Genomic DNA, 24,249 nt, shown 5'->3' with positions numbered 1-24,249 from the left:
GCATTCAAGGGAAGAGCAACCGGCCAGTTTTGGATATGAGATTTTTGTTTCAAAGGGCTGAAAGGTAACCAGGCCTGCTGGCTAGGCTGTGGCTTGCCTTCCGTGGCAGGGTCTTGCCCTATATTTTTTTGTCTGGCCGCCTCCAGGCTGCATCTTGTAAGCCACACTTGGAAAACCACGTAACGGCAAGACGACTTTTATTCAAGGGTCCTAGCATGCTCCTGGTATTTTTCGCATAATTTCGTCTGGACTTCCTTCCAGAAGGAAGGACCTGGTTTCCCTTCCGTAGGGGGTAGCTCTTGAAGTTTCTTAGACTCCTTTGATCTCCACAGTCCACTGTCCAAGTCTACAAGGAAGCTTTTACCCGTGCCTTTCACTTTTGCTGCTTCAGTGTGGTGCTGAGTTTTCTAGAAAAAAGGCCCCTTGAGGTCAGCATGAAAGGGACAGGGCTGAAGCTTTGCCAAGCCTGTGCCCTATCTGTCTTCCCTTCCTGGGGGCCTCAGTCTGGTCTCATGCTTTGGTGTCTCTCTTTTCAGAGGCGTGAACATGTATGCCATGTTGACTGGGACCCTGCCTTTCACAGTGGAGCCTTTTAGCCTGAGGGCTTTGTACCAGAAGATGGTGGACAAGGAAATGAACCCCCTCCCCACCCAGCTCTCCACAGGTAATGTGCCTAATACTCTTGGGTTCCTGGTTTCAGGACTTGGGCGCCTACCAGGTTTGGTCCATCTGTGAAGTAGTATTTGTTTTGCAGAAATGATATTAGGCCTTTTCCTAGGATTAAACCGTGACTCAAGAGTGGCTGAGTTTCCCATCGCTAAGCAACCCTTCATCTCACCTTGGCCCTTTTCTTCTCCATTATAATTCTGAACCCCTGACTTCCTTCTTCCTCCTTCTGCACAAAACCGATATTTCAAAAGGATCTTGGAAAAAGAAATGCAGTCTTGATTGCTTTAAAACTCACCATATTGTACTGTTGACTTTGAAAAAAAGCTTTTATAATCACATGTCTATTGTGTTTTCCTTAGTCAATTCACTGTAAAGAAATACTAGATTCATTCAAGTTTGGTCTGTGATTTGTCTTGCTATTTGAGGTTTTGAGCCTGTTCAAAATCTTTGAAATATATATAGTTTCAGTAACTCGATTAGACTAAATCATCAGGTGTGTTTGGAAAGTATTCTCAAACTTTACGTGGCTCACATTTCAGTAAACAGGTTGTTATTAAGATTTGGTTTCAGATCCTATAAATTAGCACAATTCATTCTTTTGTTTTGGTCACAATTCACTTCAAGTTCCTGGCCTCAGGTTGGTCCTGGTGATCATTTAATTGGCTCCTTAGAATAAACTCAGCTTCACTGAGATAAGTCATGTGACAAAAAAAAAAAAAAAAGTAATTGTTTAATTTCAACTTATGATACACGGTTAAAATACAACATTTTTATTTTACTACTGTTAGGCATTTTTCTCTTGAGTTTATAAAGCATCCATGAAAGCCGACCTTGAATTTATGTTTGCCAAATGGAATCCAAGCTGAAATGCATTCTTTTTCTAAAAAAAATGTTTATTTATTTATTTGAGAGAGAGAGAGAACATGAGCAGGAGAGGGGCAGAGAGAGGGAGAGAGAGATTCCTAAGCAGGCTCCATGCTGTCAGCACAGAGCCTCATGTGGGGCTTAAACCCATGAACTGTGAGATCATGACTTGAGCCAAAACCAAGAGTCGGATGCTTAACTGGCTGAGCCACCCAGGTGTCCCATGAAATGCATTCTTGTATGTAATGATCTAATTTGGTCCGTACTTCCCCTTTGCTAGGGAGGATAGAATCTCTTGTACCCTCATGCCTGGAAAAGGCAGACAGGGCTCACTTTGAATCCCAGTGAGATCCCGAGGAACTGGAGAACTGCTTCTCACTGGTTTAGTCAGGATGGGCCAGGTTAATGCACAGTAACAAGTAGCTCCCAAATCTCAGTGGCTTAAGACAACAACGACTTCTTTCTCATTCATACCACGTATCTGTGGAGGGTTGATTCCAGAGTTGAAGGATTCTGCCCATCCTAGTCAGTCAGGGTCCCAGACTGATGGAGCAGCCACCATTTCAAACATATCTGGTCCATGCGGAGGAAAAGAAAAGTCTAGAACCACCTCTCATCAGCAATTAAGTCTCCCACCAGCATTTCGTTCACAACTCCCAACTTTCTGAAGCATGTCACCTGGCTTCACCTAACTAAAGCAGATGGGGAAATACAACCCTACTGTGTGTCTAGAAGGCAGAAAGCCAGAAATATCTGTTGAACATCATGAGTGTGAGTCACAGGCTGTGGGAGGAGGAGCAGATGGTCCGGCCTGTGATACTCCCCGGGGTGGGCTGCACGGCAGGGCAAGGCAGGTAGATGAGCAGCCCAGGAACTCATTCTTAACTGCGTCAGAACCGACATTGTTTTAACCCTAGTAATATTACCTGGACTTAGCAGGCTGGGCTCTAAGTATTTTCTGATGGGGAACTTTAACTTTACCTTAAAGAAGTAAAAGCCGCACCCCTGAAGGTATTTAAAACATAGTCCAGAGGAACTTCCAAAGAAGATGCATTAGAAATGTTCTGAGTGATTTTAGCCTCCCTGGAGTTGGCTCGTGAGTGTTTCTCCTCGACTAGGGCTTTACTGCTCCGTGCTAGGTACCAAGCATAGTGTTTACACAGAGTAGATGCTCAGGGAATCTAGGTTGCTTACTCTGCTGGCAAAGCGTGTGGCCCAGGAAGGCACAGATCCGCCCAGCTGCTCAGGGATGGGACTTGACCTGATACCCTGGGGCCCAGAGCTGTATGCTGGCTGCCGGGGCAGTGCAAAGGATGTTGGCTTGTTTACACAGTGAATGACTTCAGTTTTGGGGATCACTCCCATGCCTTCTGACAGCCCCCGCTTTCTCCAACCCTTTGCCCTTTATGCCCTGCCAGCTTTACCTCTTCTCCTTCCCGACTAGCCTGGCCCCCCGTCATTTGTGATACTGTGTGGCACCATTTTGTTTACATCCCCAAATACTCACCAGTAACAAGACCAGCTGAATGGCCAGGTATAAGTGCTTTGTACATTACCATTTACTCTCGTAACAACCCTGCAAGGTAAGTACTCTCATTCCCAATTTATCAGGGAGGAAACAGAGTCTCAATGAGCTTATGTGGCTTCTCTGTTTCTGATTTTATGTCTGCTTCACCCCCAAACCTGGATTTGCCTAATATATCAGGCTGCTTCTCTCCCTTTCCTTATTTTATTTGCTGTAAGATGCTTCCCCTTCCTCCAGATTTGGGGGGAATGATCTGTTGTTTTTACGTTTTGAGTAATGTCAAAATTGAGATGCCCAAATTGAAAATACGCCAATTTCATTAAATGTCTTGCCAACACATCTTTAATTTAATGATTCTATCATTCGTATTTGTAAGGATCTCTACATGTGTACCGTATAATAGTACAATTAGATTCAGTTGGGAGAATTTTGGCCGAGTTAAAAAAAAAACAAAACAACCTCAGTGTTATTGCCCTTGTGAGTCCACTATGCATGCTTTCGAAGAATTGCCCCTCATCTCTACCATGTACTTTGAGAACTTAAGCTTTTGGGATCTTTGCAATTCTTGCTTCTAGACAGTCTCTTTCCGCTTGTTGTTGGCACTTGCCTATCACAGGGTCGGGAATGCCTTTCGTGGCTTACGCGTTTTTCAGACAATTTACCTTTACATCACTACGTCTCAGTGATGGTGCTTACACATTCCAAACAATCACTTCAGATCAAGAGGGTTTTGCACCATGAAATCACGGAAGTGAAGCTGAAGGTGAGTTGTTCGCGTTTTGTAAGGATTGAGCCGATGCCAGTTGAGATTTTTGAGAAGGTTCAACCGTCAAATTCTTGTTCTTGATGCTTTTGCCTAGGAAATGATAGGGAAGGAGACTTGCGTGGGGATGGGACTCCACTTGCAAGTGATGGGCTTACCACTGCAAAAAGTCCGATGGCTCTGTCTGTGTCCTATAGCCCTTTCCCTGGGCACAGTGTCACGGCGCTCACACAAACCAGTCCAGACTCTGGAAAGGAGGAGGAAAGTAGGTTTTGCACCAGAAGTGTATGATGCATATGATGTGGAACACGGAGAGGGAGCTCTCTGTGTGGGTCAGCCCTACCCTTGGGCCTGAATGGAGACCCCAATTCCTAGCTTAGAAGAGTGGGGGGCAGGGGTGCCTGGGTGGCTCAGTTGGTTAAGCATCCGACTTCAGCTCAGGTCATGATCCCACGGTTCGTGAGTTCGAGCCCCGCATTGGGCTCCGTGCTGACAGCTCGGAGCCCAGAGCCTCCTTCGGATTCTGTGTCCCCCTCTCTCTCTGCCCCTCCCCCGCTCATGCTCCGTCTCTCTCTGTCAAGGGGGCAAGGAGTGGCCATGCCTGCCGTGGCTTTCCAGGAAAATGGAGAATTTTAATCCCTTTGGGGTCACCAAACATAGGGATTTTCAAGGCCCCAACACAAACTTTTTCAAAGAACTCTAACGATATTTTCAAAGTCCTTTTTGGATAGTAATGCCACGTTTGTGATGTCCAAAGAAATAAAATTCATCAGTAGAGATCAGAACTAAAATTACTTGTGCTCATCAGCAGTTTGTGAAGGTGCAGAGTGCGTGGTTCTGAAAATAGAACAAAAACGCACATCCAGTCTGTTCTTAGCTCTTCTGGTTAATCATACTCTGAAAAAGCCTGGCAGTAGCCTGGCTTGTACGGGTCCTTTGAGGGTAAGCGACAGAGATGTCGCAGAAACATCCGGAACTCACAGCCTCCGCATTTCAATTCATTAAGGCCGCATCTTTTTTATTTGATCAGTAGATGTCCCTGATTAAGCATCCAGATGACTCTTGCAATGAACGGGAGTCGAGAGAAGAGGGACAAAGGTTCCAAAAAGAGAAACGTCCTTTTTCTTTCTTTCCTTTTTTTTTTTTCTTTTTTGTTTGACATCTGTTTGCTTTTCAGACCATTGAACAACATTTTAGGAAAGTTTTATTTGGAGACTCAGCTATAAACCTCAGAATATTAAATGTCCCTCATAACTGTGTCTACACATGTACTTTTACCCGCTACATTCTTAAAGAGAAATAACCTGATGACCACACCAACTGTATGGAAACCCACTGGAGGAGTTACTTGGTGGTAAAAATTGTTTCTTTTGGGTTGATTCTGGCATCACCATCAGCCCCTCTTTTGATGGCTTGATTTCTGCCCTACGGAAAACAATGACAGAAAACACCCACCATTCTCTAAGAACGGTAACTAAATGACAGCCAAAGCCTATGAGGATGTGGGAATTCTTACGACTTTTCTTTGAAAGGTTAGATTATGTTAGAAAACTGAAAGATAGCTTTGGGGAGAAGGATAGAAAAGTTTGGGAACCAAGCAAATCGGGATTATTTCCTGGAATCTATTACTTGGTATGTTGGAAATTGGATATCATGTGCAAGGCTACATAAAAGAATATTATTAGAAAGTTATTTGTAATGTTTTTCTTTTTGAGAGAGACAGAGACAGAGCATGAGCTGGAGAGGGGCAGAGAGAGAGGGAGACACAGAATCGGAAGCAGGCTGCAGGCTCCAAGCTGTCAGCACAGAGCCCGACATGGGGCTTGAACCCACGAGCCACGAGCTCATGACCTGAGCCGAAGTCAGATGCTTAACCTACTGAGCCACCCAGGCGCCCTAAGGATATTTTTTATAGTGCCAAGATGATACAACAGTAAGATAAGGAGTACAGAATAAAAACAAAATCACAGTCCCACAACACAAGCAAGACAGGCCATCTTCATTTGGAAGTAATCAGTCCCTGGCATTCTTTGTCTCTATATGTGTTCATGCCTGTTGTCACGCTAGCAGCTTTGGAGCCTGTGACCTTCCTGTGCATTATTCAGATATTTTTTCCACGTCGTGTAGTTATCTCTATTGTTATACTCGTAAAGGATGGAAATGTCTCCTTAGAGATGAACCAGCTTCCTATCCCTAGTGCCTGGCTGGGCAGCAGGTGCTTTGTAAATGTTCATTTAATGAAAGGACACCCAGGACATTTGAAAAAATCACTGTGGCTTTTGCCTGGGACAGAGGGGAAGGGCGTTGTAGGGATCTTCTGGCTTCTCAGTTGCTTCTCATACTCTTTCCTTACCTATCATGCTCAGCCTAACTAACGTGACCACAGCCAAGTTCAGTAGGCTGCCAGATAAGGACAGACTTTATTGGCAACATAGCCTGCCCAAGCTGCCCCTTCATTTTGAGGGAATGCACAAAAGGAATGGGCCCCTCAAGTAGATGTGGTTTTATAGTGTGGTGCTTTCTGCAACATTGTACACAAACTAAGGAATTTAAAATTTGAGTTACAGGGGCGCCTGGGTGGCTCCTTTGGTTAAGCGTCTGACTTCTGCTCAGGTCATGATCTCGTGGCTCATGGGTTTGAGCCCCGCATCGGGCTCTGTGTTGACAGCTCAGAGCCCGGAGCCTGCTTCGGATTCTGGGTCTCTCTCTCTCCCTCTCTGACCCTCCACTTGTCACTCTCTTTCTCTCACTCCTTCAAAAATAAATAAACATTAAACATTTTTTTAAAAAAAATTGAGTCACAAAGTTTACTTACACCATAACCCAGACTGGCCCTCTGATTGGCCTGGCTTCACAGGCGTGGGCTATAGCTGATCTGGGTGCTGTGTCATCAGTCCGGAGTCCGGGGACTAAGTAGATGGCCATGCAAAATGGCTTTAAAAGAAAGGACCAGAAAGAGAGCACGACCTCCCTGGGTCTCAGGAGACTCTGTGTGTCGCATGGTGAGGGTCAAGTTAGAGGGCAGAATTTTGAATGCCTTCATTCTCTGGTTCATTTCTGAGTACTCAAAAACCCACCTTGAGGCCAAGTGTTTTCTCTTTACTTCCTTTCATCCCTGTATTACCAGCCTGTACGTCACACATCCCTCTGGCTCACCTTTAGAGATGGGCCGCCAAGCTAAGACCGCAGTATTGGGAAGTGCAGGGCACGGGGAGAGACCTGAATCGGCTCTTACTTTACCGTGTACCAGTTGTATTCCTTGGACAGATACCTTAAACTCGTCAGACTCGAGGTACCCGGAGATCCAGGGAATAGGTCAATGCTGGCAATGACTCCGGAGAGGTGGTCGGGCACCTGCCTTGAGTCTCGGTGGCCTCTGCATTCAGCCTGTAACGCGGATGTCTGTCTGCCGAATGTCTTCACAGGGGCCATCAACTTCCTGCGCTCTCTCCTGGAACCGGATCCTGTGAAGAGGCCCAATATCCAGCAAGCCCTGGCCAATCGCTGGCTTAATGAGAATTACACGGGCAAAGTGCCGTGTAACGTCACCTATCCCAACAGGTAATCGATTGCACGCAGAGGGGGCCCTTCTCTCGGGCCACACGAGGCCGTCTTCTGAGCCCTGACCACTTCTGGGCAGGAAGCTGTGCGTGATTCAAGGAGAAGCTGCATTTCCCCTTGGCCGCCCCCTCCCCTCCGGGCCCCTACAGCCACCGACTAGCCCACCTCAGTGCACGAGAGGAAGTGTAGACGGGGCCGTCCCATGCGGCTATGCAGAGCTCACCCTGCACGGGGCACCCAGCAGAGGGTGGGTGGAGGCTGCCCTCCACACCCCATTCCCCTTGTCAGACGTGCCCCGGGGGCCCACGTCCTCTGTCTTCACAGAGTGTCACCTCTTTCTAATTCACACAAAGGGACCATTTAGGCTTGCTGTGGCCCGAGCGAGCGGGCGCGTGTCTGTGCTGAGCGTGTCTGTGGCCGTATCTGGTTGCGTTTGTGTGTGTGCGTGTCTGTGTCTGTGAGTGTACGTGGTTGTATTTGAGTGTGTGAGATCCATCTGTAGGCTCTCCTGACAGCCTCAGGCAGAGTCCAGCGGGACTGCCCCTCTCCCCTTTCAGACCACCCCTTGGGCTCCTCTTCTGACACTTGTTTGCTCTGATGTTTATTTTAGCACCGAGTCCCTTGCCTTAGAACGTTGGGGTCAGGAAGAAAAGGCAGTAGGAGGGGTCAGCCGCTTCAGGCCGTGTTTCCCTGTGGACTTCCTGTGAAGGCTTCACTTTAGCAGCTTCCATGAGGAGAATGCTTTAAGGCAGGCTTGCAGGCGGGGGTCCGCGGCATGGAAATGCCGAGGGGCACCTCGTGATGGCCCACACGTCTCTGTCACTGCTGTAGTGACTACACATTGGAAAACAAGTATAAGAAAACATTAGCTTGTACTTCCTTCCTACTCATCGGATGTATTGTTAACCAACCCGAGTGAAGGCATGAGGACCCTCACCTTGGTTCCCTTAGAGCAAACATGAAGTCCACGAAGGTCAAATACCTTCCAGGACTGGGACCCACACGCCGGGTCCCGGGCCTGCTCACTCTAGTCTGAAGCTCAGATGAGGACAAAAGGACCACTGATGAAGGGGGGACAGAGATTTTCAAGATGTCCAGGAAGGTCTGGAAACATCCATCAAGACTTAGGAAAGCTGTCACACTGAGTTCTTCAAATAGGATGGGCAGGCAGGGCTCTGTCTTGGGAAGAAAGTTCTAGAAGAACTTAAGAGGCCGTGGGTAGAGTCCGTATCCATGCCACAGAGCCAGATTTACACTCACCAGGGCTGAGGTGGTTTCACTCAGCCGCCATCTAGAATTCTAGCATTTGACTCATGAGAAGTAATTTAAACAAAGTCTAGTTACTTAGGTTACCAAGGGAACCTGGAAATAGACTGCTCGTTTCCAGCGCTGGCTCCCCTCGGCCCGTACCTGAAACAGACACCAGAAAGATTACCTCAACGTGAGCTGGAAAGCCAAGCCGAGGAGCCATGCCTCATTACCAGGGCTCACGAAAGGTGGCAGCACACAGGTATGCTGTCTGCTAAAGGAGGGGGCACTGGTGACAGCCACAGGAGTCATTAAGCGAATGTGATCGCTGCCTAAATGAGTATAATCAATCCACTCAACATGGCAGCCGTTGGAAGGAAGCGGCTCTGGTAGTAGAAACACAGCCTGCCCCTCCCTGATGGCCGCATCTTCATTCGCAAGGAGTCGTTCCGGGGCACCTCATTCTGTAGCTTTTCCACAGGTCGCAGACAGGCATTTGTGGATTACAACTTCAACCCAGGTATCGTCTGCTGGTTTTGCCAGATCAGTGATTTTTGCATTTGGATTTGGTCAGAAGCATAAAGGCTGCATGTGAACTAGTTGGGTTCGGACCACCGTTAAGATCCTGTATGTCAAAGAAAACAGCAGCTCGCTGCCTTCCGTTTTCGTGTGGCCCGTCGCTCGTTTTGTACCAGAGGCAGATTAATGTTGGGTTTTTTTTTTTAATTTTTTTTTTTTAGTGTTTTTATTTATTTTTGAGACAGAGAGAGACAGAGCATGAGCGGGGGAGGGGCAGAGAGAGAGGGAGACACAGAATGTGAAGCAGGCTCCAGGCTTCGAGCGGTCAGCACAGAGCCCGATGCGGGGCTCGAACTCACAGACTGGGAGATCATGACCTGAGCTGAAGTCGGATGCTCAACGGACTGAGCCACCCAGGCGCCCCAATGTCGGGTTTTAAAGTGCTGGAACCAGAAATTGAAACTGTTGGGGGAGGCAGATGTTGTTTACAGTCTTTATTTTGAAAAACGTGTAAGGCAAAAAATGTGCTTTTGATAGTTCTTTTTTTTTTTTTTTTTTAAGGTTTTATTTTTTAAATTATTTTTGAGAGAGCGCAAGCAGGGGAGGGGCAGAGAGGGGGACAGAGGATCCGAAGCGGGCCCCACGCTGACAGCAGTGAGCCTGAGGCGGGGCTTGAACTCCCCAACGATGCAATCACGACCTGAGCCGAAGTCGGACGCTCAACTGACTGAGCCGCCCAGGTGCCCCTGGTAGTTATTTTTCTGGTTTGACCAGTACACAGATTAATGGAGTAAGAACATGTGATCAGGGAAAGGAATATAGGCTTTATTATAAAGTATATTTTACAGCTTCTCAACATACCTAGCCTCAGATTTTATTATTTTAGATGTTGTTAAAAGTGTTTTACTTGTGGGGCGCCTGGGTGGCTCAGTCGGGTGAGCATCCGACTTCGGCTCAGATCATGATCTCACAGTCCGAGAGTTCGGGCCCCACGTCGGGCTCTGTGCTGACAGCTTGGAGTCTGGAGCCTGCTTCGGATTCTGTATCTTGCTCTCTCTCTCCCCCTCCCCTGCTCATGCTCTGTCTCTCTCTGTCTCAGAAATTAAAAAAAAAAAAAAAGGGTTTTACTTCTGGGAAATGGATAAAATAAAGGGCTTACGTTTTGTATCACTCTTCTGTAAAGCCTTTTGTTATGTCATTTGGGCTTCCAAGTTGATCTCCAAAAGGCAAGAGGAAAATATCTTTAAATTGTATATTTACAATTTAAACGTATAAAAGTACACTTTTTATAATAAATGTTCAAGCCAGTCCGTCAGCAGTTTTGCCATGTGCCAGGCTAGCCTCCCTGTTCTGGGAGCAGATATTTTTATGGAGGTGACCTTGGCTGCTTTCCTCCATCTTCCTTCTGGGGCCTGGACAGTCTCCCACCCCTCCAGTTAGCTCTGCAGATGGGTGGGAGGGGAAGGAGGTCATGGGTAACACAGGAAGGAATTGGGCCAAAGCGGTCTAACACGGGATTTAATGCGAATTTACTTAGAATTGCACCTAGTGTTCCAGAACGTTTGACTAGTGACTGTATTGCCCAAAAAAGAGGAGATGATACAAATTAAATAACTGATGCTGCAGAATACCAAATATACATGCCACTTATTGAACATGTTTTTTTAATTTTTTTTAATGTTTTATTTATTTTTGCGACAGAGACAGAGCATGAGCAGGGGAGGGGCAGAGAGAGAGGGAGACACAGAATCGGAAGCAGGCTCCAGGCTCCGAGCTGTCAGCACAGAGACCGACGCGGGGCTCGTACCCACAGACTGCGACATCATGACCTGAGCCGAAGTCGGACGCTCAACCGACTGAGCCACCCAGGCGCCCCTGAACATGTTTAAAATAGGGGCACCTGAGTGGCTCGGTCGGTTGAGCATCTGACTCTTGATTTTGGCTCGGGTCATGATCCCAGGGTTGTGAGATAGAGCCCCATCTGGGGCTCCATGCATGCACACGCTCTCTCTCTCCCTCTCAAATGAAAAAAAAAAAAAATAGTACTTTCAATCAAGAGAGTCAGCAGTGTCTTTTGGCAGAGCTCTCCTATTTCTGAAGGCAGTGGACATGAAGGGCAGAGTTGGAGTGCCTGCCCACGTTTACTGGCCTCTTTTCACCTCCACCCTTCTCCTAGAGAGCTCTCCCTTCCCCTGCTTGCTCCTGGGGAGAACAGGCTTCCAAGGTGTTGCTGGGTCGATTGGCCAGGGGCACCTTGCGTGGCCCTGATCTGATTGGCCAGGGGCAAGGCCATGAGGCTGTGGTCTGATTGGCCAAGGACAAGGCACATGGCAGTCATCTGATTGGCCAGGAGCAGGGTCACTCCCCTGCAGACATTACTGGGGAGTTGCCAACAATGGAGTTTTCGGCGTTAGTAAGTGCTTTGGCAAACTTCAAAAGTATTATTTTTTTAACAAAAGTTATTTTTTACCAGTAGTCATTCTACTCCCCGCTCTCCACCCCACCACTGTGATCTAGAATTTGTGATTTTATGGGCAACAGGGCGAGGAAGGTGGATTTCGTGGTTCCTTGGGCCCGTTTTCTTTGGATGGCACTTACTCCTATCTAGCGAGGGAGTGCTGTCATAGGTTACATGGATGGGTGGTGGAAGATGGTCAGCAGACCTAGGTCTGCCCTTGCTGCCCTATTCAGCTGGCTTGTGAATTTGGCAAGTCAGTTTCCTCTTCTGTATCCCAGTGTGGAGTTGTCCTGTGTGGTTTCTCAGGGTGTTACGGTCTGAAGTCCCATAAAAAAATGTCTTCAGACCCTTGGGGGTGAGGGGTGGGTTACAGAGCTCTCGGGCCAGATGTGCCTTCCTTCTGCTCAGAGTGCCCCATCTGTATCTCTCTTAAGGGATTTAGAAAGTTCTATTTGATGATGTACGTGTTACCAACACACACACACTCTGTATTCCTCAGCCTGCTTTCGTGTTCTCCACAGCCATTTGACACATCTGTTTACTTGAGAGCCGGTGAGTGTAGAGGTTTAGCATCTAGATTCTGCGCTAGGCTGTCAGGGTTTGTATGGTGGGGCTGCAACTTCCTGCCTATGTGACCCGGGGCAAGTTACTTCATAGCTGTTGGCCTCAGTTTCTTCCATTGGTAAAATGGGGAAAATAACAGTACCCTACAGCCGCGCCCCAGACTCTTATTTGTGAATGTGGGAGCTCTTGGTGTTTCTTTAAACACAGTCTGCACTGGCTTCTGAACGCACTCCTTTCCTAACCCACCTTACACCCAACACAAGTGTAGGCTCCACCCGTGTCCAAGAAGTACATTTTTAGAAAGCAACGCCAAAGTGCAAACAAACTTGGGGACAATTGGGGAAATCTGAATACAATCCAGATATTAGAGAACACCAAGAAATTATTAAAATTTTGTTGGGTGTGTGGACGGTATTGTGATTCTGCAGGAGATGCCCTTGGATCTTAAAGGTGCACACTGGGGTGTTTAGGAATGAAATGTCATGATGTGTGTGATTCAAAATACTTGATAATAATAAATAGGCAGTAAATAAACAATATATATATATAATATAAATAAGCAATAAACAAGAAACAAAGGAAGAAAATATGGCCAAGTGTTAACAGCGGTATATTCTGGTGTTGGGTGCACAAAGGGTATTTATTACTGTTCCCTCGACTTTCCTGTGTGAAATTCTTCATCACAAAAAGCCAAGCCAAAGAATGAATGAGTTAACGAATGAATGAACCGGTCTGAGTGTCTCCAAGGGCCTGGGATGGGGAGGGGGGCTGTGCTTTGTGCCGCCATGTTTGTGACCCCACCAAGGAGGATCCAGAACCTCTCGGTGGCCGTGGAGAAGTGACCGGTTCTCTCTCTACGGTGCAGGATTTCCCTGGAGGACCTGAGCCCGAGTGTGGTGCTTCACATGACGGAGAAGCTGGGTTACAAGAACAGCGACGTGATCAACACTGTGCTCTCCAACCGCGCCTGCCACATCCTCGCCATCTACTTCCTCTTAAACAAGAAACTCGAGCGCTATTTGTCAGGGGTGAGTGGGGCCCTGGTGGCTGTTCTCTCTGCTCTCTGTGGAAAAAGGAGCTCTTCTTAGACCTCGAGTGTTTCTCACTTGCTGACACTTGATCTAAGCTGTTAATTTGAACTAATGGAAGGCCGAGTTTCTGAATGTGGGATAAAATAGTAGCTAAACTTGCTTCTCAGGTAGCTCGCGCTTTTTATCTGAGGTATTTTTCAAATGTCCTCCCTCGGAGTTAAGCCCTGGGCAGCACTGTGAGAGAGTCAAGCCTCTTTTCCCTTCAGTTTCTCCGTTGCCTTCTCTGCCTACCTCTTAGCTCCTTGGGTTCCCATGTTAAAGGCATTGGGGATTTCTGTGGTCGTAAAAGTTGGGGAGCAGAGCCTCTCAGGCACTGATCTCGAAAGCATGATTTAATGAGGAAGGCATTACTTACTGGTACTTCTCCAGAAGGTGAAAATGAAATTGAGCTTTGCTGGCTTGACCCCGGTGCCTTCAGTCTGGGTGACAGAGCACAGGTGTCCTGTGCCGCACGGGAGGAAGTGTGGGAGTCTTGCAGCCTAGGACGGGGGTGGACGGTGGTACCCTCATGCGTCGGTCGCCTTTGGTCTTCCGCCACAAGCAGTTCATGTGCGCCTGGGGAAGGAATTGACGTGCTTCAGTGTCTGCTTCTGACTAAATCCTCTCTCCACTTGAAAAGAATTCTGCAGACCACTCCTGTTTCTCCTACTCCGAATAGAGGAGACTGACCAGTTCTGACGGGAGGTCAGCCTGCTAGAGAGATTGAGAATTGTCAGGAAGCCTGTCGGAAATTTGATTTCAGATCCACGGTCACGAAGGGTGACCATCACCCTGTGTATGTGGTGCCCTGAGATCTGATGGTATGGGGCTGTCAGTGTTAGGAACACGTGTAGAAAACAGAACATGAAGAACTTCTAGTGCATTTTCAGTGCTATTTAAAGTCATGTGAGAGTCAACCCAGTATCTCGCAAAAGGCTTAGAAACCTTTGGTGAGGTTTCTCGATTGGAGCTAAAATGAAAATCCACCTACAGTTGGGGAAATGATATTCTCCCTGTCTGGCAGAAATGACCACACAATAAGGCCCAGAAGGCGAGATGGTCAGAGTGCGTCTCTTTAGCAAATGGATTTGGGAGATGTCTACAAAACATTGCTGAATAGACACAGAGGCTCTTTGGGAGGTTTGTTGAACAGTTGGATGAGAGCACAGGTGTTTCTAAGCTGAGTCAGCTTAGGGAATTTGCTAGATTTTGCTCCAGTGGGAAATTATCCACAGAAGTACTTTTTGGGTGAACCACCAGAGGAAAAATTGTACTCGAGAAGAAACATTCTCAACAAATAAGAGGCTTTTGAAAATAACAACGGTGTTTTATTGGGGGGTGGGATGGCACATACATGTCCCATGTAAGCCCTGCTGGGGTGACACTTCTGATGGGGACAAATCTGCAGCTTTGAGACTGGATGTGAGGGATGGTGTCCAGTCACAGGAGAGCTACTGCGGGAGAGGAATTTGAGGCCAGAAAGACAGGACCTTTGACACAGTATATTTTTTATATCATTTTACTATAAGGAATGATTAGGAGCATCTCTTGTACTGTGCCCAGGTTCTCTGTCCCTCCATGATGATGAACTTAAAGATAATTGGACTTGAAGCTACTTCTCATTTCCCTTTTATAAGAAGACCACATGCCCCCTGTTTCTTTCTTATCTTTTTATACTTTTTTTTTTTAATGTTTATTTATTTTTGAGACAGAGACAGAGCGTGAACAGGGGAGGGGCAGAGAGAGAGGGAGACACAGAATCCAAAGCAGGTTCCAGGCTCTGAGCTGTCAGCACAGAGCCCGACGCGGGGCTCGAACCCACGAACCATAAGATCATGACCTGAGCCAAAGTCGGACGCCCAACCGACTGAGCCACCCAGGCGCCCCAATTTCTTATCTTTTTAAATCCCTATTTGGTTATATGTTTTATGATGTACATGATATGTTAGTACAGAGGTGCATGCTTATAATTTATAAATAAATATGCATATATTATAGGTCCCTTCCTATACCTTTTCCACTCATATGGGTTCAAGGTCGCACCATTTGGGGATGACTGTGGTAGAAAACAGTAGTTAAGAATTTATTTTTTAATTTTTATTTTTTTAATTTTTTTTTTAAGGTTTACTTATTTTTGAAGGACAGAGAGACAGAGTGTGAGCAGGGGAGGGACAGAGAGAGAGGGAGACACAGGATCTGAAGCAGGCGCCAGGCTCTGAGCTGTCAGCCCAGAGCCTGACGTGGGGCTCGAACCCACGGACTGTGAGATCGTGACCTGAGCTGAAGTCGGATGCATAACCGACTGAGCCATCCAGGTGCCCCAAGAATTTAAATAGCTGTCAACTAAAAGGAAGGAAAGAGGATCAACGCACTGATTTTTTTTTCAAATGATGACTGTTACTCAAAAATTAGTTTTTAAAAAGTGCCTCCGCTGAAACTGACTATAAAATTCACAATTTCATGTTTAAAGGAAAAATTACTACTTTCCTAAGCAAACATTCTTTTGGCAGAACTTCTTTGGATGCCGATCAATAATGTGCAGGGACTTTAGGGGTTTTTTGTTTTGCTTTTTAAAGATTTTGTTTTTAAATAACCGCTACACCCAACGTGGGGCTCGAACTCACAGCCGCGAGATCAGGAACCACACATTCCACCAACTGAACCAGCCAGGCACCCCAAGGAACTTTAGTTTTTCAAATACTTTCCTTCCTCTGTTCTGCCTCCACAGCTACAGATACGAACTTTGGTTACTCACGCTCTTCCTGAGCAATCCCTGAAGCTCTCAGGCTGTGTCTTAATTTGTCTTTGTTTCTTCCCATCTGCTGGTTTCGGCACCTCCTCTCTGCCCGGCCTGAGCATCGGCATAAAGGTTGCGTGCAAGTCTTGCAAAGCTGAGCATGGCTTTGTCTGTTGAGAATGTTCCCTGGAAACTCGGCTAATGTAGTTCCAGCTGGAGAAGGTTATTTTATTGTGTCTGTTTCACACTTAACCCTTAAAGCCTAGGACGTACCTGGTCTTGAGAACTAGGGTCTGGGCGAGTGGCTGCTTTTAACTAGGGTGAATTAATCCCCACAGACAGCTACAGCCGGTCAGCTCAGTAATTTCCACACACGGCTAATTTAACTGCCCTGTGTGCACTGTCCCGTCTATTAATCTCATCAACCAATTACTGACAACCCACGTAAAATTTTAAGACCGAAACTCGTGAACTGACAAGTAAAATACCTACCTTATCTGTCATTTCTCCCTCTCTCTCTTCGTTCTTGTTTTCTCTTTCTAAAACCAAGAAGCGTGGATTCTGTGTTGGAGAGCCTGGAAGGCCGTTCCGTGACTCTTTGTTGGTTGGTAGATGCATCAGTCATTTAATTCACCTTTCTCCACACAGGCCGGCACCTCAGTCGTGCACCTAGATCATCCTAGATATGGTTTTCTGTCATCTGTAAGCTGTGTTATGAATTGCTGTGGCTCACTGGGCAGGGGAGGGCAGGGATGCGGGCTGTTTTTCACTAAGGAAATAAGCAAGATCTGTATCTTGTTTGGTAGGTCAATAAAATGAGTTATTCTTTCGAGCTCACGTATCCGGTTTCTGCTTTCACATCTCAGAGTAGTCTTCATCGTACAGATGAAAGAACTGAGGCCAGCAAGGAGCAGTGACGTGCCCAGGGTCACCTGGCCCTGTCCTGGCAGAGCCATAACAGAAGTAGGTTGCCCGACTCTGGGTCCGGGGCTGTCCCCTCGCTGCATCATGCCTGCAGGCCACCCTCCAAAGAGGCTTTGCATTGCGATTACCTGGCTTGCCAACCAGTTTCGGCACTTTCTCAGCCAAGTGCTGGTTTAAAAATTAATGACTGCTTAATGGACACTTCTATTTCCTGTGAGTTAAGCCATGCTTTTTCCCCGCCTTTCTCCTCGGATAGAAATCTGACATCCAGGACAGCGTTTGCTACAAGACCCAGCTCTACCAGATAGAGAAGTGCAGGCCCAGCAAGGAGCCCTATGAGGTGAGTGACCCCCCCCCCCCCAAAAATAAAATCCAGGATCGCTTAGGAAGAGTGGGTTTCCATTTTGAGAGCAAAGTGGAAAGGAAACCGGTTATTGTGGGACAGAAAAGCAGCAAGAGACAACTAGTCACTTAACTGGGTCCCCGAAACAATGGCGTACGGCCGAGCCACTGTCTCTCAGTTGTTAGACTGTGGATCTTAGCTGTGGCTACACGGTCGAGTCGCCGGGGGAGGGGCGCCTGGGTGGCTCAGCCTGTTAAGCGTCTGACTTGGCTTGGGTCATGATCTCATGGTTCGTGGGTTCGAGCCCCGAGTCAGGCTCTGTGCGGATAGCTCGGAGCCCGGAGCCTGCTTCGGATTCTGTGTCTCCCTCTCTCTCTGCCCCTCCCCCGCTCACTCTCTGTCTCTGTCTCTCTCAAAAATAAATAAACATTAAAAAATATATATATAAAAAAAATGTAAACATCTGGATGCCCAGATTGCACCTCACATAATTCTCCTGAAACTCATGGGGCAGGAATGGGAAAGTGGGCGCGCGTTAGTAGTTTTTAAAGCTCCCTGGCAGATTCCATGGAGTGGCCAAGGTTGGAAACCACTGCCAGTTCTTCGAAAGGTAAAAATGAGATGCTCAAAACTGTACATGAGTGTAACACTTGGCATCAGAAGGAGGCAGTAAAATGAGGGACAGGAAAAAGTTTTGGATGAAAACAAGTATTTCTAGGCATCCTAGGACAACTTGATGCTAGATACATACTTAAAATACCAAGATCCTTTGATTTCAAAGTACAAAGTAGTATCATGGGGTGCCTGGGTGGCTCAGTCGGTCAAGCATCTGACTTCGGCTCAGGTCATGATCTCGCGGTCTGTGATTTCGAGCCCCGTGTTGGGCTCTGTGCTGACAGCTCAGAACGTGGAGCCTGCTTCGGATTCTGTGTCTCCCTCTGTCTCCCCCCCTCCCTCGCTCATGCTCTGTCTGTCTGTCTGTCTGTCTGTCTGTCTCTCTCTCTCTCTCTCTGTGTCAAAAATAAATAAACATTAAAAAAATTTTTTTAAGGGGCGCCTGGGTGGCGCAGTCGGTTAAGCGTCCGACTTCAGCCAGGTCACGATCTCGCTGTCCGTGAGTTCGAGCCCTGCGTCAGGCTCTGGGCTGATGGCTCGGAGCCTGGAGCCTGTTTCCGATTCTGTGTCTCCCTCTCTCTCTGCCCCTCCCCCGTTCATGCTCTGTCTCTCTCTGTCCCAAAAATAAAAAATAAAAAAAAATAAAAAATAAAAAAATAAAAATAAAAATTTTTTTAAAAATAAGCAGTATCATTTGGCAAGTTGTACCAAATTTGGTCCCCAAATATGTGCTTGGGAAGAGACTGTGCCTGGGAATCTGGATCCAGGGCCAGGGGCACAGGATGAGGGTGTCCCCCCACCCCCAACGCCCAGGACTCTTCACGCAATGCTTTGTCAAACGCGACCCCTCGGCCTTCTCAGTGATCTTCCTGGGAACCCACTTGATTTCCCCTTCGCAACCTCTGCCGTGTGCCCCAACAGTTTTTTCATTTGAGCAGAAATCAAAAGGGAGCCTTCCTCCATGCCCTACATGAGGCCGATGGGCCTGCCCACTTCTCTCTTCCGTTTTCTGTGGTCAAAGTGGTCAGTGGTGGTGACCGAGCAGTTAGTTGTCCTGGGCCCTTACAGAGACCAGCTGGGCAGAAGTGGGAAAGGCAGAAAGAGATAGCCTGGGTTCCGGAAGAGGAGGAGGAGGGGAAGTGAAGACAGTGAGCGTAGACCTCTCTCTGGGTGACGTTGGCCCCCCGCCTGAAAGATGCTGGGGTTGGGGAGGAGTGAGGGTGGGGGAAGTTGGGCAGAAATCCAGGGATGGCTGGGGTGGGGCTTAGCCTTGACCACGGCCTGGAGGCCTCCTGCCTCTGAGACAGGCTCCGGCACCTGCATGATGAGGATGCAGAGGAGTCTTTGGGGGGGTGGGTCATGCTTGGCTTTCAGGCCGAGGGCAGGAGGTGATGTCGGGACCACACTGCCCTGAGCTCCAGACCCTTCAGGCCAATTGCTTCCTCAGCTTCCTCTTGCGTGAGGGAAGGTGTCTCCAGTCCATCGTGCCTGGAGCCCCCAGTGTCTGTCTCCAAATGGCAGCCCCACCCTCGGTACGGGGCAGGAACTCAGGAGGTACTTTTTCTCACCCCCAGAGCCAGGTCGTCCCCAAGTTCTGCCAGTGTGACTCCTCAACCTCTCAGATCCCCTCCGCCGCCTTGGTCTCTCTCCTCCCTCCCCATCCCAGCCACTGTCACCTCTGCCTCTGTCGGGGATGTCTGCCACAGCCCTGACCAGTCTACCCCCTTCTCCGTGAATGCCTGGCTCTCACTTCTCCACACGCCAGCCGGAGCTGAGCCGTCCGCGCTCAGACGGAATCTTGTCCCTTCCCTGCTCCAGTTAGCACATGTTTACTGAGCACCTCGTGCACGCCAGGCATGCCTCCTTAAGCTGGAAGGCACGGTCGGTGACATGGCCACCACGTCACAGATTAGACCGTGGTCTGCTGGCCTCTCGAGCCTCGTCCCCCGGGCCCACACGCGCAGCCCTGCTTCTCACTCGCTCCTGCAGGCCTTAAGACTTCTGTGCTCTCTTGGCTCCCAGCACCATGCACACCCTGCCCCTTCTTCCAGAATGTTCCCCTCAGCTCTCTTTGCTGATTACTATTTTATGTCTTCAGATTCCAAGGCAGGGTCATTTCATCCCGGACCCCTGCCATTCTCTGACCTTTGCCATCGCATCACATCTCTCCAGCACGGACTCACCCCCGCCCGCATCCTGCATCCCGGGGTTTGTCCCATGCGCATGTTTTGTTTGCTCAGGGAGTGTTGGATTCACGTCTTTCTCCCACTCTGGACTGTGAGTTCCATGAGAGCGGGGACTGTGTCCCTTTTGCTCCTTACAGTATCCCTAGAGTCTACACGATGCCTGGCATTCGCTAAACGAACAAAGGAAAGAAGCAAGTGGGCCTTGACCGGTAGAATTGGATTCCCAAGGGGAGAAGGTGGAATGATCCAGGAAGGACAGCTAGCTTGACTAAAGCAGGGGAACGCCTGGAGCATAGCGTGCAAGTCGTGTTATCCTTACAGATGACCATGCCCCGAAGCAGGGAGGGCCGTCTCACGGTCACGGGCTCTGAGGGCTTATCACCTCGGCTGGCGTGCCGAGAGTGCAGAATTCACGGCTAGGCTCCCTTGCCTCTGGATCTGCATTTGACTGTTTAGGGCCTCAAGGAGCAACGTGAACAGATGCACCCAGCGTCCCATCTGTGTGCCCTACGTGGCCTCCACTCCACTTTGCTGACGCCCATGTCCTCGGTTGCCCTCGAACCTGACCCCTGCGCTTGTTTGTTTTGAAAGCGTCTATGATGGGAAAGGGGCCTTTTCTTTCACCCAGATTATTTTCCTTGGATGATTATCTCATTTGGCCTGAAAACACATGGAGAGCGTTTTAAACATTTGTTGAAATATTTAACGGTTAGGGTTTAAATAGGAACACTAATGGGAAAAGAGCATTTCACTTCTCTGTGATCCATTTGTTTTCTCCAAACGGCAGTGATACTTGTGCTAATTAAATTACGGGCTATTACTGGATCATCCAGCCCGCCTCTGCTGGAACGTAGAGAGTGGAATGGGGCCAGCTCGGAAAAGTGTTAAGAAGATCTGAAAGGGCCCAGGTTTTCTAGGTAAAGCCCACTCAGAGCCTCCGTGGGCTTCTTTCCAGTTGCCGTCGGCTGGTCCTGGAGAAGCCGCCGAGAGGCGGATGGGTTTCAGGTCGTGCGCAGGCTGGCTGGGGAGTGAGCGAGGCCTCTGCGTTGTTCTGAGTCCCAGTTCTTTCTCTCCTCCGAGACAAAGCAGCTGAATTAAGTTGCAAAAACGTCCCCCTTGGGATTACAGTGCTGTTATTGTACGACTTTACCACGTTCTCCACCTCCTCTGCCTTTAAAGGGTAGCAGATATGTCTGTGAAAGTGGGACACGTGTCTCATCCAAGAGCACCTCGAGCATGGGCCCCGGAGACTCCTCTTCCTAAAAAAAAAAAAAAAAAAAAAAAAGAGGCCCTCAAGGACCGTGGAGATCGAGGCAGGGGGGCCAGTCATCATTTTTAAGCTGGCTTATTAAAGCCACATAGAGCCAGAGGCCATTTGTGTTACAATCTTTCCCCAAAAATGTTAATTTGTAGAGCAGTGGAAAATAGAGCGGGGAGGGCTTCTGGGTAGCACAGGGTAACGAGGCAGGCTTGGAAGAGAGCTGCGTGGAGGGCGGCAGAGGGACGGCATCAGTGTGACCAGCCGTTGGAGCAAAGTGCCACACACCGGGGGTGGGGTGGGGTGGGATGGGATGGGATGGGGGGCTTCAACAGCAGCAGTTTCACTGACTCTCAGTTCTGGAGGCCGGAAGTCTGAGATCAAGGTTGGTTCCCTGCACGGGCTGTGGAGGAGAACCTGTCCCCTGCCTCCTGGCTGCTGCTGGTTGCTGACATCGTTGGGCTTCATTCCTTGGCTTGTAGAAAGAAGCACCACCCGATCTCTGCCTGTACCTTCCCTTGGCCTTCTCTGTGTGTGCGCCTCTGTCTCCAGTTTCTCCCTTTTATGAGAATACCAGACCCATTGCAGGAGGGCTGGGTTACCTCTGTAAAGGCGACACCAACAGGCCCCCTCCCCAAAGGCAAAAGAGAGTGAGCTTTCCATGTGCTCCTCCCCCCTTCCAAAGCATCAAAGGGGACACGATAGGCCTGTCCTGACCCTGTCTTCAAAGAAGGTCACGTGCTGAGCTCCTGGGGGTTAGGACTCTTGGGTACCAGTTTGGGGGGGGGAATACGATTCCACCCATAAGAGGGGCAGTAAGCTAGAAGGTAAAATATTAAAATGTTCACTTTGTATCTTATTTCACATCTATGCAGCTTGTAAAAATAGTTTGAAATCAGATTAGACAATCAGTGCTGTTGGAAATGAAAAGGGTAGTTCCCTTTGGGGACTGGGAGAGGGCAAGGATGGGGGGGGAGGGGGTTCCGGGTGGGGCCGGTTGGGCTCCATATCTTAATCCGGGTGGAGCTCTCATGCACATTTTTTGCTCTTGGAGAGAATGCGTTGACTGAGCAGCTCAGTCTCCTTGAGAGCACTCCTCCGTTATATGTCTTAGACTTGAATAAAATAGATTTTCTCACCTAGAAAATCTATTCGGTGCCTGAATTAGGACATCTGCTGCCCGCTTGCATGATGGTTTAGGAGTCTCGTTTCTGGTCTCTAAACATTGAAAGGAATAATTCTCAAACCCAGAGTTGCAAGTGGTAGGGGAGAGAGAGTTTAGGGAATAAACAGCAGGTACAGCTACTCAAATTGTTGAAAATGTTGCTTTTCACAGGCCTCCCTGGACACCTGGACAAGAGACCTTGAATTCCATGCTGTGCAGGTAAGAACCTGGGAGTTATGATGGGTTAGTCTGAGTTCTCTAGAGAGAACCAACAGTGTGTGTGTGTGTGTGTGTGTGTGTGTGTGTGTGTGTGTGTGTGTCTGTCTCATGATGCTTGGATACCCAGGGAATAGTGGATGTTTCAGCTCAAAATCCAGGGCCTTCTGGAAGCAGAATTCCTTCTCTCTCAGGACACTTCAGACTTTTTGTCTTACAGCCTTCACCTGATTGCATGAGGCCCACCCACCTTGTGGAGGGTCATCTGCTTTGCTCAAAGCCTACTAATTTAATCCCATGTGAAAAATACCTTCACAGCAACATCTAGATTGCTGTTTGACCAAAAACTGGATACTGTGGCCTGGTCAAGTTGACACTTGAAATGAACCATCACATGTGACCCTGAGGGCTAGTGGATCTCTGCTTAGGGCTCTGGATTCTACATACCTCCTTCCTTGTCCTGAATTAAAACGCAGAGTCCGATGGTGAGTGGGTTTATCAGAATCCCTTCAGATCAGACTGGTGCTTTCTTTGTTGACCATTTTTAATTGTCTTGCTGTCGCTGCACACTGGGCTGTGCATTCATGTTTTTACCTATATGAGAAGTGGGGTTTGCAACAGTCCAGAGCTTCCCAGCTCAGTGGCCTAATTTATGAACGAAGTCCTCTTTTTCTCAGCTGCGTTGTGTTTTTCTCGTGGCAAAATCAGGTCTCTGTGGCTTTTCCAAAGCAACCGGCAGGCAATGCCTGGGCACCTGGGCCGCCCCAGGTATTCACGATCCACACCTGATTCTGACGTTCCAAACAGTCACATGAGGTTAGCTCGTCAGCAAGGGGACAGCAGGCTCCAGAAGAGCCCATGCTGAGCTGGACTATCATCCAAAGAAAACAGCTTCAGCTCACCTGCAGACCCCAGGCTCTTGGCTGCGGCATCACGCCATCCGTGGTCAGTTTCCACCGCGTGAGGGTGCAAGGCAGCTCTTATGCAGCCCGGGGTGGGGAGGAGGTGTGGCCGCCCCTGTCCCTGTGAAATGGCTGCGTTGGCCTTTCAGACTGTGACGCAGATGAGATGTGAGGTTCATGTTTATGCCTGAAGAGCTGACTTTCGGTTGCAGGTGGGGAAACACTTCTCTCAAGGGGGAAACACTTCTCTCAAGGGGCCGTGTGCTACTGATGTGTACCCTGCTGTATCTATAGGAGCAGAGCTGGGGAGGAAGGGGGAGGGCTCTCGCTCTTTGGAACGCAGGAGGCTGGAGTCACAGGGACGAGCCCAAAGGGACCGGCTCTGGAGCTCAGATGTCAGAGGCCAAGAACCTACTTTTCTCCAGAAAGCCCCATGCACCACCACTCCCTGGCTTCTTCCTCTCTTCTACCAAACAGTTGTGACACTGTAAGAGTCTTGAGTAGACAAACCTTTGTGAGGCCACATTTTTTTTGTTGTTTTAATGTTTATTTATTTTTGAGAGAGAGACAGAGACAGAGACAGCACAAGTAGGGGAGGGGCAGAGAGAGAGGGAGACCCAGAATCTGAAGCAGGCTCCAGGCTCTGAGCTGTCAGCACAGAA

The 24,249-nt window shown here is 48.5% G+C and overlaps 1 protein-coding gene across 1 annotated transcript in view; it reads left to right on the top strand.

Annotated features, from left to right (window-relative positions):
- Positions 1-24,249, top strand: part of HUNK (hormonally up-regulated Neu-associated kinase) — a 112,250-nt gene that overhangs the window by 78,615 nt on the left and 9,386 nt on the right. The window contains 5 exon segments of the mRNA XM_019420179.2: positions 537-664; positions 7,247-7,382; positions 13,037-13,199; positions 17,159-17,242; positions 22,641-22,688. Coding sequence (XP_019275724.1) covers positions 537-664; positions 7,247-7,382; positions 13,037-13,199; positions 17,159-17,242; positions 22,641-22,688 — 559 coding nt within the window.

This window comes from Panthera pardus, unplaced genomic scaffold (genome assembly GCF_024362965.1).
Source record: "Panthera pardus isolate Hobbes unplaced genomic scaffold, ASM2436296v1 HiC_scaffold_16, whole genome shotgun sequence".
NCBI lineage: Eukaryota > Metazoa > Chordata > Mammalia > Carnivora > Felidae > Panthera > Panthera pardus.
Note: the sequence above shows the minus strand (reverse complement) of the source record. Positions and strands in the feature narration are given on the sequence as shown.